Source organism: Pleurodeles waltl, chromosome 6 (assembly GCF_031143425.1).
Source record: "Pleurodeles waltl isolate 20211129_DDA chromosome 6, aPleWal1.hap1.20221129, whole genome shotgun sequence".
Classification (NCBI taxonomy): domain Eukaryota; kingdom Metazoa; phylum Chordata; class Amphibia; order Caudata; family Salamandridae; genus Pleurodeles; species Pleurodeles waltl.
Genome location: NC_090445.1, coordinates 1,214,586,157 through 1,214,602,839, shown reverse-complemented (window position 1 = coordinate 1,214,602,839; position 16,683 = coordinate 1,214,586,157). Strand labels below are relative to the sequence as shown.

Sequence of the window (16,683 nt, the reverse complement as noted above, 5' to 3'; positions counted from 1 at the left end):
TCCGGCAAGCATACCACAACAGTCTTCACCATTGAGGAGGACGTAGCTGCAGTTTGAAAGCACCTGGAATGTAGGTCTAATCAAGGGGACTGGAACTCCCTTCAGATAACAAGCTAAGTTCGCTGCAGAAGCGTTACACGCCCCATGCAAGGACAGCTGTTTACAAACCATTGAATGGCTGACTGAAGTCTCACATTCACCACCGCTAAGAAAAGCTTTCATGCCACTGAGCCATTTGTACGAGACGGGAAGCTCCCACACCTCATGGATGTAACCATCTCCTAGCCTTTCATATCTGCCTATCGGAATGTGTTTTAAACAAGAAGTGAATTGTAGTGTAGAGATAGGCAGATTGATGACCCCATGTATTAGCCACTAAGCAGATGGTATTTCAGCCACAGTAAAAGGCAACCTTTCTAATTTCTCGATGTTTAGCATGACATAAGTTGCTTCTTTGTTAGCCATTAGTAGTTGTTGTCGCGTTAAATGAAAAGGAAGAAAATATCTCCCTCGCACTGACATGCTGCCAGGAAACGCGACCCGCCTTCAACGTTTGAAGTGTCCAACCCAACTGCATAATGGACCTTAGCTGATTCTGTCCATGGTGTAAAGAAGACATATCTGTTTGTATAAGGTCTATAGCAGAAGAGACAATGGGCCAGATGTACCAAAGGATTTTACCCATTCTGTGTCTATGGGAAAATGCTTTAGTACATATGGCCCAACGTTATTTAAAGTGTATATCCGTTCGGACAAGGTATTAATCCCATTATCCACAACAGCTAATGCATTTTTCAGATTTTCCTGGTCTATTTGCCATAACCTGTCAGCTGCTTCTTGTTGGGAAAGCTTCCAAATTTCATTATATACTTCATATAAGAAACGCTTCCTACGGTGTATTCTGGGGCCTAATAGGAAGTCCTGTAAGTCAGTGTTATTAGACAGGAGACTGAGGTGTTCTCTAACCGCATATAGTGAGGATGATTTTAACCACTGCTGGCACAATTTCCCTACACTATATGTTGTAACTATACCCGCATGTTCGGATGATATATAACGAGGGTCCGGCCTACTAGTTCTAAAACCCCCCGAGGAGTTGATAAAACGTTGATGACACCCATTGGTATCTATTGGCCACAATAACCACCCGCCAGGACGTGCTGGTGAAACATTAAATGTACCATTCTGGACCCATTCGTCGAGCAGATCTTCAGTTGCATTTGTATATTTTTGCCATTTATAAAACTTTGCAGGGGCAGGTATACTGGGCGTGTTTAATTCCTTAATTTTAGCTATGGCTTAACAAACTGGTTTGCTGTACTGTTTTATTTAAAAATATCATTTGTACAGGTATGAGGCATGCTCTAAATAAAGCTTCCTTTCCCCTAATTTGCCAAGGTCTAGTTCCCCATACACTTTTCAGATCAATCGACTTCAGCCAATATTCATAGCCTTCTATAGACAACCGGGAAACAAAGGATTCCGAATATATAAATTTCGTATTTGTCAATAGGATATGTATATCTTTAGTAGGTGGTACTTTAAAGTAATATGACTCAGCTTTTTTTACATTGCGCCCAGAAAAATATGTAACATTTTCAGAATATGTTTTGGAACTCCCCGGTGGTGGAGTTGGACAATGTTCCCATTGAGTATAATTAAAAACAGTTTTGGGGCTGCTCGCCCTATGTATGAAATGGTGCCCATAATAATTATAGCAAAACATATCACCATAATTTTCTTTAGATTGCTTAACATCATCTTTTTCAAATACAGTATAATACTGCAATTCAGTCATCATAGAATCAACTGTTTTCACATCCCAATCATCAGAAAAAATGCCTGGTATTATATCGTTCATTGATAGTTTGAACACATATGGTATTTGAATAACTTCAGTGGGACCGTATATATCAAATATTACTTTATCCAAAAACAATACCATCAGGAATTGGTACTGCGGAAATTTTCACAAACGATAAGACTCTTCGGACCTTATGTGATGAAGAATGTGGCTTTAAGACCTCCTCCACCAATTCAACTGCTGATTTTTCAGGGTGAAAATGACCATGTATCAACAAGAATAAAGTAATAAAACCAATCCAAAGTAGGAAGGCTAGGACAGTCAAGGAAAGCCATAAATAGTTCCATGGAAAAATAAAATATGTTATTTTAAGCCAGTTCATTAGCTTACGTGGTTTTGACAATTCAGGTGTTGAAGAGGCGAATGGGTCTCGTACGTCATCATTTAAGTCCGCAAAATATCCAGAAGCAGTTCGTGCAAAAGCTGGAGCTATGGGCACTGGTGGAGTTGGTGTTTCCCATGGTGGTACACAATAAATAGCACCATCCGTGTGTTGAAGTTGAGTCTAATCGGTCAATCATTTCTGTATTGTTCGATGTTAGTGGAACCAATGCAACATCATTTTCCACCCTCCCCAAGCTCGGAGAGGCATCAGTGTTGCTGTTAACAACTTGTAGAGGGACCTCTTGACCAGTAGTGAGAGAGGATTCGGGAACTACTGGATGTTCCTCTTGGTCTGCTGTGCAGGATCGGCAACATGGTGTAGATTGACATTGTCGATAGAGACAAAACGATTTTCTTTGGCACCTGCCAACAGTGGTACAGTTCTGGTACTGTGTATCCCCAATACTGGGACTGGTGCTCAATAGGAAGGGCCAAATTCCCTTTTCACAGCGACTTTTTCATGTACAAGATCCCCAACTCTGGGAATCCAGCTTGTAGATGTTACAGGCACGTCCTTTATTCCTGTGGAGGCAGCACTGATAGAAGAACTATCGTCACAAAACTGCTGCAATTACTGTAAGACAGTGACACGTTCATTTATGTCAAAAGGTGTTTCTGCTGCCTCCACGCCAGGACTATCAAGATTCGGAACATACATTCGAGTTCTGAACAGGCACTCATATGAAGTACGACTCCCCCAGGGTCCTTCTAGGCAGGTTATTAAGTGCTCTCAGGACTCCATATAGGTGACCAAGCCAACTACGACCCGTACCTAAGACTCTGGCTGTTAAGGATTGCTTTAATCCATGGTTTAAATCGCTCCACAACACTATTTTCCCTCGGGATGAAATGGAGACGAGTACTGCAGTTGGACCCCCAACGAAGCCATGGCGTCCCTGAATGCCTTTGAGGCGAAACCAGGGCCCTGGTCCGAATGGAAAGCCGCAACCGCAAATGTACCGATAAAGGCTCGTAATCTTTAATAACAGTCCGAGCGTCAGTGGCCACACCCATAAAACTCTGGAGCATGAATCAAAAGCAACTAATATATACTTGTATGCACTATCTGGTGTTAGGGGACCACAATGATCCAAGTACACACATTGCAATGGTTTCTTTGAAATCAAGATGGGTGTCTGCACCGGGCGTTTGGCAGTGGAAATTTTGATTTGTTCGCAGATGTCACAGCAAAGGACATACTGCTTGGTCTCTTTGTAGAGATCTGGCCACCAATAACAGGCTTGTAAGATTGAAATTGTATCCGCCACACCAGCATGGGCAGATGCCACCCCTTCATGTGCTGCTGTAATCAACCCTGGTCTTATGTCTTTGCTGGTAATATCTCTCACGTCTACACCTGGTATCCTAACTTCAGCATTCAGGCGATCTCCCATTCGGTAAGAATATTTAGCCGGAAATGTTTTAGGATAGGGAGTACCATCAGCCGTAGCTTTCACGGCAGCCCATATGTCTGAGGCTGGTTTCGTACTTAAACGTGTTACTGCAGCTACAGCAGCCGGAGCTACTGCTGACTTTGCGGCTTCATCAGCCAATGTATTTCCAGCGACGTGTATTCCAATGCGCTGGTGTCCAAGTGTATGTACAACATGGACATTTGGTAGCGTCTCTGAGATCTGCTACTTTCCTCCACAGAAGTCTGTGTTTAATGGTGTTGCCTTTGGAGTCTCTGAACCCATTCTGGCGCCAGTAATGTAGATATTCATTGAAGGACTGGACACAATAATATGAATCACAAACAACCAGCGTAGGCTGTGCAGGATCCATATGTTCCAGTGCCATCAAAAGCGCTTTTAGCTCTGCCAATTGTGCTGTGCAATCCCCTAGGGTTTGCGTAAATGTATGTAGGGGACAACATTTATCGTCTTCCATGTAGCCGCTTACGACAGCGCAAGCAGCAGAATATCGGTGTTTTGTGCCAATTGCGGGTTGTGCTGAGCCATCGGTGTACATGACTATGATATTGTTTGATAGGCAATGTATTTGCTGGAACTGGGTATTCTAGTTCATACTGCAAAAATTCTTGAATTTGTAATTTTGGATCAAAAATGTAGTCTACATCAGTGGCTGTCAAAGACGTAGCCCATTGTATCCAGCGTGGATGTAATGCTTTTGCATTTGGAACACTGGCTTTTGTAACAGCCCTCCAGGGCTTGGATTGGAGAAACGACAATAATGTGTTTACCCTGGGCTAGAGGTCTTTCTTTAATGACTGCCATCTGCACAGCAGTGAGTATTTTCTCAGTGGGAGCAAAGCGTTGTACTGCTGCTGAGTACAAGTGTGATTTGTACGCAATCGGGACTGTCTCACCTTCATTAAATGTCACATAGGTGAAACCGATGGCACCAGCTATTACTCTGATGACCAAATGGGTTTTGTTGTCCCTTGTGTGTAAATGTTGTGCTGAAAGCATGTCTGTCTGCAGTTCTCTGAGAATGCGTGTATGCTCAATTGTCCAGAATTTATTTGAAAAATAAAGACGTATCAAATCATATAAAGGTTTTATGCGTGAAGCATAATCTGGAATGTAAGTTCTGCCAAAACTTAGGAAACCCAATAGAGATTGGAGTTTTTTTATCGTATTTGGAGGTTGTAGTTGTGCGCCTTTTCCTAAGAATTGTGGCGGTAGGCTCTTTCCTTCACTTGACAGCTCATATCCCAGAAACAGTATGCTGAGGAAGGCAATTTTAGTTTTCTTAAAGTTGAACTTGTAGCCAAATTCAGCAAATCCTATAACAATGCGGGCTACCCGCCTTAAATGTTGTAGTAATTCATCATCCGTAAGATAGATATTATCTACACAGGACAATGCTTCAGGGTCAATCTTGTGCAAAATTGCCGTCACACGAGCTGCGAACAGTCCTGGGCTGTTCTTATACCCCTTAGGTAAACAATAGAATTTTTTTCTGGGAGCCTAGTGCACTGAAACTTGTTAAGTCTCTACTCTCAGGCGCTATATTCTGGCAGAAAAAAACATTAGAAATGTCCAGTGTTGGTTTGTATTTTTTACTCTCTATATTATTCATTAGTGCTGTGCTATGTGGGTTTTGTATAGCATATGTTTGTGTATGACTGTTTAGGTGTCTGTAGTCTAAGACTATTCTATATGAATGGTCTGGTTTAGCTACTGGGAATAATGGATTATTCATTGGGGGGACACATGGTTCAAATACGCCCTGGTACTCTAATTGTGTATCTCTATCACAGGTGCTTTTGCTTCATGTTTTATTGGATACTGAGGTTGGGGTTGAGTTTCATTTTTGATTGGAATTACATGGTAGGGGGGACTCTTTATCCCATCCTACGTGATTTCGGTATAATGCAGGTGCCTGTGCCAAAGCACAATCAATGGCATATGATTCTGCGAGTCCCTCTGGAACAAGGGCCGAGAAGGAAGGCTTAATTACATTTTTATCCATATGGGCAGGTACGGACAAATTCAGGTGGCCAATCTTGTTCGGCCAACAAAACATCATATATGTTTACTACGCGATCCCAAAAGATTGCGTCTATTATGCGCTCAATGTCTCCTTCTAACTGTAGCGTTACTTTATACACCCTATCAGGCGTGGAGACACGCATGTCCGCAGTTTCTACTAGTATAAAGTCATCAGTTGCTTTCACCTCCAGATGCTCTAGAAGATTCCGGCGAACTATTGTGACCTCTGGCACGCTGTCTAGCAGTGCTTGTGCCCACTTCCTTTTCTTCAAGAGGACCCTCTTCCTGAGTGGCATGTCGGACTGAGACTACTGCCACTTTTTTCTTTTTGAATTGGGGTTTTTATTGGGCGGGTTTCTCTTCCTTCTTAACAGAAACCTCCGATGAGCGTTGTGATTCCTGTCTCAGTTTCACATACTCTGTTCTTCGCTCTGATCGCCCACCTTTCTCATTTCGTTTTTCCGATGAGTCCTGAAAGGAATGAGATTGGCGTGTATCAGTATATCGATATCTATGAGGCGTTTTTATATTATCTCTATTTCTGAGATTATATCTATTCTGCTGGGTCTCCGTACGCAGAGATTCTCCCCTCTCTTTTTTAGGAGTTTGTTGTTTTTTATCCCAATGTTTCTTATTACCCTCAGGAGCTTGCTTGGGAAAATCTTTATTAGATTTGCCCTGAAATTGTGGTTTAGATGGTCTGGCCCCTAAACTGTCTCAACCAATGCTAGAATAGGTCTCTGCAATAATCTTAGGCAGCTCGCGTTTCTGATCCTATTGCGGAACGTCACAGAGCCGCATGCGAACTGCCAGTGCGACCGTTTCCCCTTTATGGTTACTAAAAATGATTGACGATACTGTGGCAAAATTGCCAATCAATTGCATCCTCAAATCTAGGGCCGGGGCAGCCCCGTATTCATCTTGAATTTGTTTTAACACCTCCGGTAAATGGCAAGTGCCCGTGTGCGGTTGTATAGAGCGCAGCAAATACCGTGCCCCAGGTATTACAATTATCCACTGTCGGGACCATCCCAAACAGCAAGCACATCGTTAATATTCTATGTTTATCCTGAGGTCCCGTATGGGGAAATACTGCCTCCAGAGCATTTATTTTTTGTGCTAACCAAAACGGAGTTTCCACTCATTTGGCGGGTTCTTTACCTATGATTGAATGTACAGTTGCAGGGTTTATACCTGGCGTTACTGCATGTGGATGTGCTGGAGCAGCGAGTGCTGGGTTTATATGTAACGTTTCCATTACGAATTGTACTAATTGTCAATATATCGCTGTTAACTGCGTATATAAGCGACGAAGCAACGAACCTCAGCTACCGCTAAATTTGCAACTGCAGGATGTGGTGTACAGGTGGCCAATTAAGGCCAGGTAGGACCATCGTTACTTAGAGGACCTAACCTTACTGGTAAAATTGCGTGGGGTAGGGTGCCATCAAGCCAATTATTATGTTCTTGATAAGATAATGGTATTTCTAAATATGTGTATGCCCTGTATTGTCCAGGTGCGTTTGCAAGTGTATAATGATAAAATGTATTTGTGTTCCCATCAACTGCTGGAAATGTGACCCAAGAATAAAAAAGTTCTGTTCTATAAGCTGCATGGGCATCCACCACAAATGTGACTGGACCCCCCTGAATGTTAGGCCATTTGCTAATAAATGTGCAGTCAGAGGTTGTCTCATATTAAAAGCTATTTGTATCTGCTGTGGATTCGCCATCATAGACAAACTATATGTTCAGAGAAGGCACACCAAATGGAGTTTTTTCCTTTTAAAGTTCAAGCTTGAACAACCTCCAGCCTCAGATAGGATAGCCTACGTAGCTGGGGTGGAAATCCCCAGTACCACGGATGTCTCCGTACACGGTATTGAGGCGTCATTGTATATAATGAGACATTCCGGAGGACCCGAAAATTAGAGCCTGACCAAACGTTGGCGGCGCCATGTTGCGTAGGCTCTCATTATTCTAATGAGACTACTGGATTTTGAGGGGCAGAATCACCTGCGGTGTGGGAGACTAAGTCTAACCCACTGCGGGTGACACCTGTCGCTCCAATTCGGGTTTTACTCCAGCTAACTAGCAGTGCCTCATCTCTGCCCAAGGATAGGGATGGCTGGGCAGCCGAGCGTATGACATACTTGGCTTCTCAAGGAAGTCGCGGTCACTCAGGTCTCATCCGTTTCTCTCATTTACAATTCAGTCTCATATATAAATGACAAACAGAATCAGTATATCTTTCAATAATGAGTTTAATAAAACAACTGAATCTTAGATAGCAAAGCGTGAGCTGCAATAACCATGACTACACAACATGACAGTATTAAAATTGTGACGAGAAGAGTGAAGCATAAAAACAGCGCTATCATATTGTCACTATAATCAATGGACTAGCTCCTACCTAGACTAATTTGCAAACCTTGCAGCATAGGTCGCCTGTGCTGAGTCTGTGCCGGTTCCACCAACTGTCCAATCAACAAGTGTGAGGGCAGAAACTAGATCTAGTGGTGGCAGGCAACTTGATAGTGGGTTTGTGGCAATTGGGGGGGGATTCTCAACAGAATGGTGGAAATCGTAATCAGTACTTGTCGAAGAAAAGTTCCCTGTTGGTCCGTTTGGAGCTCCCCCCAGCCTGTGCCCACTATGTGGTGGTGTTGACAAACGTTCCTGCTCTTCCCCTGGCTCCAATGAATCCACGGTCCATCTAAAAAATAAGACTGCCCATTGGTTGAGTAAAAACTGTGAATTTGCACGTAAAGACCTTAGGCACATTTTGTATGTTAGAAGAATTGACTGGGTCGGGCCTAAAAATAAAAAAAAAAGAGGTTAATGAGGATTGTATTATTATAAATGTTAGATATCCCGGCCTGGCCCAACGGCTTCTCTCCACATATAGCCTAGCCTCCTCAAGAGAGGGAAAAATTGGCATTGTCCCTTTGGGGTATTTTTTATAATCATATGCGACAGGGTGCTGAGTTTTTACCTGAAATCGGTAGGAATCCCCCCCAAGGTCAAAGTGCCCTGCAGCCAATCAGTAGGAGAGCTGATTTCATTCATTAGAGACCCTGACCTGGATGGGGTGGATTGATGATGTGCTAGGAGACATACAGCGAACCTGGTAGTATCCCCTAATGCTGATATGTCTAGGGTGGTGCAAGAGGGGAAGACTGCGCAGTATTGCCATATTTCATGGAACGTTGCAGGGTAAGATGCTAAACTAACTGATCAGGCATGGGTCAGGTGCCTGGCTAACTATGATGTTATTATGCTTCAAGAAACCTGGTCGGATGGGCAGGCTGCATGGGATGGATATAATAGATTTACAGTCCCGGCTGCGCGGTCTTTTGGAGGCCCCTCTAAAGGTGGTCTGATTACCCTAATCAGTTTCTCCAAAATAGTGGGTGCATTTCAAATTAACTGTAACCATCAGGGTATATTGCTTGTCTGGGTAATTCTTCCCAACAGCTTCAATTTTTTTTGGTTATTTTTTATAATGCTGTCTGGGATGTGGGGTGCCAAATCGGGGCCCTTTTTTCAGTTCTTCAAGGAACTGAAGTGTAGAATGGAGGAGGTGGGGCTGGAATTCTGTGTTATTGTGTCGGGAGATTATAATGCTAAAATAGGACGACTTAGCACAGTGGTAAATCCTTTTGAGTCTGCTTGTGAGGATCACTCTGCTGAAGGTGTACAGGATTCTAGAGGTAGGGTTTTGATTAAGGGACTAAGGAGGATGGGTCTTCTGAATATCTGTGACATTGAAGTGGTGGACACTTACCAGCTCCCAACTTTTGTGGGCAGAGGGTCTGGTTCAACAACTGATTATATCTTTGTGTCCCCACCACTAAAAGACCTGGTGATAGGAGGAGAGGTGCTAAGAAAGCTCCTTAGTGATCATAACCCCCTCACAGTCTACTTTAATCTCCCAGGAGCCTTGTGTAAACTAGGACGGGGTGGGCCTGCATCAGTGAGGATAAAAGATCAGTTGGTTGGAAGCTGGTAAATACTCAGCAAGTTGTAGAAAGGGTTGTGGGTGACAACCTAAATCTGATCACAGGTACACTTCTGGCAGAGACTCTTAGTCCAAAGGAAGTTATGGTTGCGATGCTCAGTATAAACATAGCCTTTAAAGACTGTCTTTTATCAGTTGTTCATCCCCCCAGTAAGCACAGGTATGGGTGGTTCAGTATGGCCCTGTTATGATTCTAAGAAAAACTTGAAGAAGGCCCTAAAAGAACACCCCAGAGATAGGGCCCTTGTCAGAGATGCAAGGGTTAAGTACAAAAGTGCTCTGAGGGACAGAAAGCTAAAACTTAAGGAAATAGCTTGGGAGGAATTGGAGTGCGCAACAGTGCTTAAGAACCCTGGTTTGTTTGGAAGGTGGTAAATAGGGGCTTTTTTAAAACGGAAACATCTGAGGGCCTGGGCTGCAAAACTGCCCCGGAGGTCTGGGTAAATTATTTCTGCAAAATTTTTCAGGGAAGCCCTTTACAAAATAACTGGGATAGAGAGTTTGATGCGACTCCCAATCTGGCTATTAGGCTTACACTTCATGAGGTCAGGGAGTCACTCCAGGGTAGCACCAGCAACAAAGCTCCAGGCCCGGATTCGATCCCCATGGATCTTTATAAATCCTGTCCACAGTTATGGGCGCCTATCCGGCTAAATGTTCTCAATGCAGCAGTCACTGTGGGAATTCACGCCTCTTGGAGATCTGCTTGGTACCCGGGAACAGTACCTAAATCTGTGATCGTGATTGGGAAATATACTCAAGCCAGGAAGGGCACCCTTTATCTTGCCTTTATGGACCTCAGCTGTGCCTTTGATAATGTAAATTGGGCTATACTGTGGGAGAGGCTTAATCAGTAAGGCATGGATCCTAACATTGTGGAGTTGCTTCAGTACCTCCACTTAGGAACGGTTGCAAATATGAGGGTGGGGACAAACGGGGAGTGTTTGGATGCTTTCAAGCTTAATAGGGGCGTACGCTAGGGTTGTGTCCTGGCCCCACCTCTCTTTCTTTTATATACAAATGGACTGTCTGATTTTTGGTGGAACACTGTAGGGATATTCCTAAGGTTAACGGTAATAGTGTGCCTGTATTGATCTATGCTGATGATGGGGTCCTTATGTCCCGCACTATGAATGGCCTCCGTGAAGCAGTTTGAGCCTATGTTTCTTTTATGTCTGCTCTGGACTTAGAGATTAATTGCAAAAAATCACATTTTATGGTCTGCGGAAAACCACTTAGCAGGGTGGAGGAGTTGAAGATCAAAGAGCAAACTATTAGCAGGGTCCAAGACTTCCCCTATTTAGGGGTTATTTTTTATGACAAAGGTACATGGAAACCCTGTATTGCCAGATGAGGAACGCTTTTCTATGCTACTGTTGGTGCTACATTTGACTTTGCTGCTAGAGTAGGAAATAAACCCATTAAGCCTTTGCTTGAAGTTTACAGGCGTAAATGTCTCCCAGTCCTGTTGTGTGGTGCTGCACTTTAGGTGTATATGGACACCCGAGCCCCTGCTGTAGAAGAAAATCATTTCTGCAGAAGGTTACTGGGAGTTGGTCAAAACACCTCTGGTTTTTACCTTCACTTGGAATTAGATCTTGAGTTTGTACAAGATACCATCCAACTTTCTCCCCTCTTGTTATGGATCTCTATTTGGATTAATGAGTATGCCTCTTTTAATAGAGAGATTTCACGGGATTGCTTGGCTTGTGACCATGTGAAGAATATCCTCTGGCTGATGTACATAAGAAAGGTGGCCTACGAACTGGGGCGGCCTGACATGTTTGAGACTCCCGAGGGTCTGACCAGCCGAGATAAAAACTAGGTAAAGGAACATTTTCTGAGAATCCTGGGGGTCATAAGAGAGGAGGAGGTTTTAAGGAAAAATCTGTTAGGGATTTTATCATGCTTAAGATGGGGCGGGCCCTGAGTCCTATCTTTTAGAGCTAAGTGATGTGAGGGAAAGGTCTCTTATTACACGATTTCACCTTGGGGTTATTAGAAGTAATTTATGCTTCTCGCTAGGCCAGTTTGGTGAAAAATCCATTAGACCTTGTCCCTGTGACGGGGTGTCTTTGGAGACTGACTCATTTTTCAATATTTTGTGTCTTTTATGCACCTTTTAGGTGTCGTTTTTTATTCCCCCTGCTGCGGCCCAAGGGTTTTGTGCAATATCGCCCTGCCTTTTTGTGGCTGCGAATGGCTTCTGATGTATTGGTGTGGCGGGGGCTGGGATCTTTTCTGAAGGGAGCCATCACATGGCGCAGTCATTTAGAGCATTTTTAAGAATGGTTTTATAATTCTCAATACTGATGTTTTTTTTTTTTTTTTTATGAATCTAGGATTGACATTTTTATATATTGATTTATTGCTAATTGGTTTTGTGTACTGTATTGTTATTTGTTTTTATGGTTGAATATTTTAATACCGAATAAATTGTCTACTACCTAGGCTATGATAGAGCACAGCATGTTAAGCTCTAAGTCTGCCCTTTAGGTTCCCCTGGGAAGATATCAACCCCCGTACCTGAGCAAAGGCCTGCGGTCTGCTTTAGAATCTGTAGCGAAGCATTCAGCAATCAGCATACAGTCGTGGTTCCCTGGCTGGAATCTCCCTCTAACGCGTAAGGGACAAGGAAGTTTTTTTAAAATAACACAGCTGATGTTCTGAGAAAATGTCCCTATGTAAGGATGTGTGTTTTCTACGAATGTTGAAGACAAAACTTCTACCACGTTCACCAACAATGTACCGCGCTGTAGCCTTGGAAGAAGCGCAGAGTGATCAAGAATGTCTTGTTTGAGAACAGAGTGCTGGCCTAGGCAAAAACAGTTACATAAACAGAAAATAAAACAAGACTATAAAAATGGTTATTGTAACAATAATAAGACAAAGCTGGATAAAATGTATCTAGATTAAAGTGCACAGCGGCCTAGTGTGTTAAAATAACGTGCATGGAGCTATAACTAAAATGGCTACACAACAATCTTCAGTGCCACATCTGACTGAAGTGTTAACGCCGATGTGTAGGGCTCTAAGGAAATTGACGAATAGTTGTGGCAACTGCAAGCTCTCTAGAATACTCCAGAGCTTGGAGCGATTAAACCTGTCAAATGCACAACTCAAGTCCATAAAGGCAAGGTGAATCGCTCCCTTCTTTGCCACTACATATTTGCCCACCAGTAGATTTAGGTTCAAACACTGCTCCATTGTTCCCCTACCCACTCTGAACCCATACTGGGCTGGACAGAGGACACTGTTGGCTTAAACCCAGTCCTCAATGCGGCTTAAAATAATACGCCCCACACTCTTAACAGTTGAGTCAAGTAATGAAATTGGGTGGGCGCATCCTGGGTCCTGCCTACATCCCTTCTTAAAAACCAGAACGATAACCGCTGATTTCCAGGAATTGGAAATTTCAGTTTGGACAGAAGTGTTCAAAACATGCATTACTGCATAAATATTTTACACATTAGCTCCAAGTTAGGCCGGTCTTCCCTGAGCCACAGCTACCAGGGGGTTGAGCTCAGGTCTTTTTAATGTCTTTAATTAGTAGTTCACCCTGACAAGGATTATGATCTTTACTTGAGGTGGGTACTTACCCCCTCCCCCCAAAAAAGTAATAACCCAGTTCCTTACACAATCATTTTCTTACCAGAATGCCCTTCAAACCTCTAATAATGGCTATAATTATAGAATTTTCTCACATTTCTGTGATAGAAAGTTCTAGAAACTTCCAGGGATTGACAAAAGTCACCTTGTGTTTCCACACTTCTCTCGATAAAAACCTTGACCACTTGTGTGAGTTGGTCTATTGTCCTACAGCACGCGTATTAACCCAAGGCCTTTCTGAAAACTAGACATTGGGGATGAATTCACGGGGGTGTGGTTTCAGTGGATACCCCGCAAATCACACATACTCACACACTTGCATACAATCTTGTGTGAGAAAGGACAAAGGAAAACAGAGGTTTGTATAGTATCTCACAGGATAGGAATTAGCTCAAAGCTGGGAAATGCCTCATTTAAAAAATAGTGTTTTTAAAGAAGCAGGTGGAATTACATCTATAAAGACAAACAACAATGTCAAACAAGCATTTGCAATGCAACGGGTCTCGCGTTTGCTTGAGTTAGAGCAATTAGCATTGTAAACTCCTAAGCGGACTTTTCTTGCCACATAAATTGAAAATTAAAATAAAACAATTTCACATAACTAACTGGACTTTTCTTGCCATATAAACTGAAAAGTAAAAGTTTCACATAAGCGAGCTGACGGCCACCATCAGTGCAAAGCAGACACAAAAAGGGAAATAAAAGTTCATTCGTAGTGAAATCTATCGTCAAAAGTGCAATTATCCATGTAACCGGCAAAAGTGCAATTATATACGTAACCAGCAAAAGTGCAATTAACTATGTAACAGGGTCGATGTCATGCAAAGCGATCGACTTCTGCCCAGCGAGATCGCGCTGCGAAAAAAGAGAAAACGTAGTCCGGAAACAGGATGGAAAACGTGGAGACTCGTATGTTTTCAGTACTTGGTTGCTGTGCTCGAGGAGGGCTAAACACCGGAATAGGCATGACTTATGCATGCCTTTCACTAATGAAAGCAAGCTGATTTTAAAAGGCAAGCTCACGAACCAATGAAAGAAACTGACGTGACATGTGCGTGGTTTGAAGCCCAAAGAGATCACAACATGGGACGGAGCGATTTGCGCTCGCCCTTAAAAACTATTTGATAAAAGCTACGAATTGGTAGCGCCGAAAAACTGAAAAATACTTATACCAAGGAATAATATGCCTGGTTGAAGAAGTCACCAGTAAAAGAAACATATATAACATACTGAAAATGGAACATCTTTTATCTTTACTGTTAAGCCTTAAGAGGTTTGAATGTCGACAGATTTTGAGAAAGGAGAAAAGCAAAGTCAGAGATTCTCCTTCCACTATAGTAGGTGGTATTAACTCAAGAGTATTATAAAAGTAACACGCTGTTCATTAACCTTGTTACATTGTTTTCATAAAACCTTCCTATCTTGCCATCCAGTATAACATCACAATTTGTCTGACATTATAACAAAGTTTACAATCAGGTACCTCAACTTCCTCTCCTGTTGTGAGCATGAGTTTGGTCACCAAATTTATAGCAGCTGCTTCTCCACATACGTGAATTTCTTCTGCTAACAGACCTGAAATCAAAACAGTGACTAATTAAATAAAAAATATATATTTTCTTTAGATAGCAATCTCGGTGAGTAGGCTTTCCATTAAGCAGAAACCATCAAAATGTACTAACTTGTCATGACTCAATGAAGACACGTCTAAATGTGTCATATTCTTTATATTCATCTAGATGAATTTTGGTCTAATTTGACAAGATAACACACGTTACCTTGGTCAGAATAAAGTGAAATGCCCGTCACACAAGCTCTTACCAGTGAGTTTGTCAGGTTGGCAAGGAATATTCACTGGGCCATTACTGGCCTGAAGAAGGCCAAACCTTATTAACATCTACTTGTGGATGTGGAGATACACAATAGGGACTTAAGCATTGCTATAGACAAGTTTCTTACTTGTCATCTGAGTTCTGAATTACAGAATTCTATGTCAGGACCTGAGGCAAGGCTTATGAGCCTTCTTTCTCTTCTATTCTACTCAGCAGCCATAACAGGCTTCAGAAGAAACACAACAAAATCACATTTCCCAGACACCCAAAAATCAAATCATAACAATACAACAAGTCAGAGCCCATAAACTCATTTAATAAAACCCTATGACTTCCACATCCTCTTTCTTTTCTGTTCAGCAGCTCACGGAGTACCCCTTTTTTATCTCTTATTAGGGTTGCTGTGCTTGATTTTTAAAGTTTCACTTATGCTGTGGATAATACTTTGGGAAGAGGCACTGATATGAAAAAGGTTTGTGATGGTACCCATGCTCTTGTGTGATTGAGGCTGCTTATAATGGAGTATTTTTTCTCTGAGCAAGAAGATCTGTTCCCCCCCCAAAGGGGACATGCTGACACTTGCCCTCCCCCGACTCACCTAGCAGGGTAGTTCTACGTCACTCGAGACACAGGTGACACGAGGCCATAGAAGGCAATGACATCTAGGCAGTGGTGCACAAGCCAAGCGGCAAGGAGGCTCACTGGTCGAGTAGTGGGTGTAGCCTTTTCTTTCTTTTTGGGCTCTCCTCCTTGTCATGTTTATCACATCAAAGCGGTCACATCATTTTTTCTCCTCCATGCTAATGTCATGAACCACTCCAACCAGCTTGGTCAGGCTGTGGAACAGCGAGTGAGACCTACCACTGTCCACAGCATGACTGTACTGAAAGATCAATGTCTACCAGGGCCTAAATTATCGCTCTCCTTCAGGAATCAGCACAGGCAGGAACCCAGAAATTTAAAGAGCAAGATATTCCAATAATACACTCCAGAGTCACTCTAACTAAAGGCTCTGCCTGACCATGATTTCTGCGGCACCAAGCCCCAGGGCACAACACAGAGTTGTTCGTTTTGGAAGATGTTAAGACCTTTCTTCCATATGGGTGTGTAGGGGAAAGCTTCAGTAACCCATGACTGGACAATGCAGAGGTAAAGAGGATGCTCTCATTTCCCTTGGAAGAAAGACTTTGATGGTAGCAGCATGTCATTCATAACCTCTTTATTTGAAGGAAGATAATGTGGCGGGTCCCTAAAACTGTGATGCCCCAGGGGCCCCCAGCCTGCTCTCCGGACAACCATGGGCTTGAGGAAAGGAGATCCATTAACTTGCCTGTGAGAGGCTCAGAGAAGAATTACTGCAAAATAATGCTCTAAGCACCTTTTACCACCCATGCAGAAGGCTAACAGATTCAAGTTGTCCATGAGTGTGAATGTGTCTCCTGGGTTATGGCAACTGCACCATGCATACAGAATGGAAAACATTACTCATTATGCTGGACCCCAGATTTCATGACC

General features: G+C 42.9%; 1 protein-coding gene across 1 annotated transcript in view; it reads right to left on the bottom strand.

The window, feature by feature from the left end:
• SUPV3L1 (Suv3 like RNA helicase) overlaps positions 1-16,683 on the bottom strand; it is a 1,188,002-nt gene that overhangs the window by 907,060 nt on the left and 264,259 nt on the right. The window contains exon 8 of the mRNA XM_069240523.1: positions 14,820-14,911. Coding sequence (XP_069096624.1) covers positions 14,820-14,911 — 92 coding nt within the window. The remainder of the gene's footprint in view (positions 1-14,819; positions 14,912-16,683) is intronic.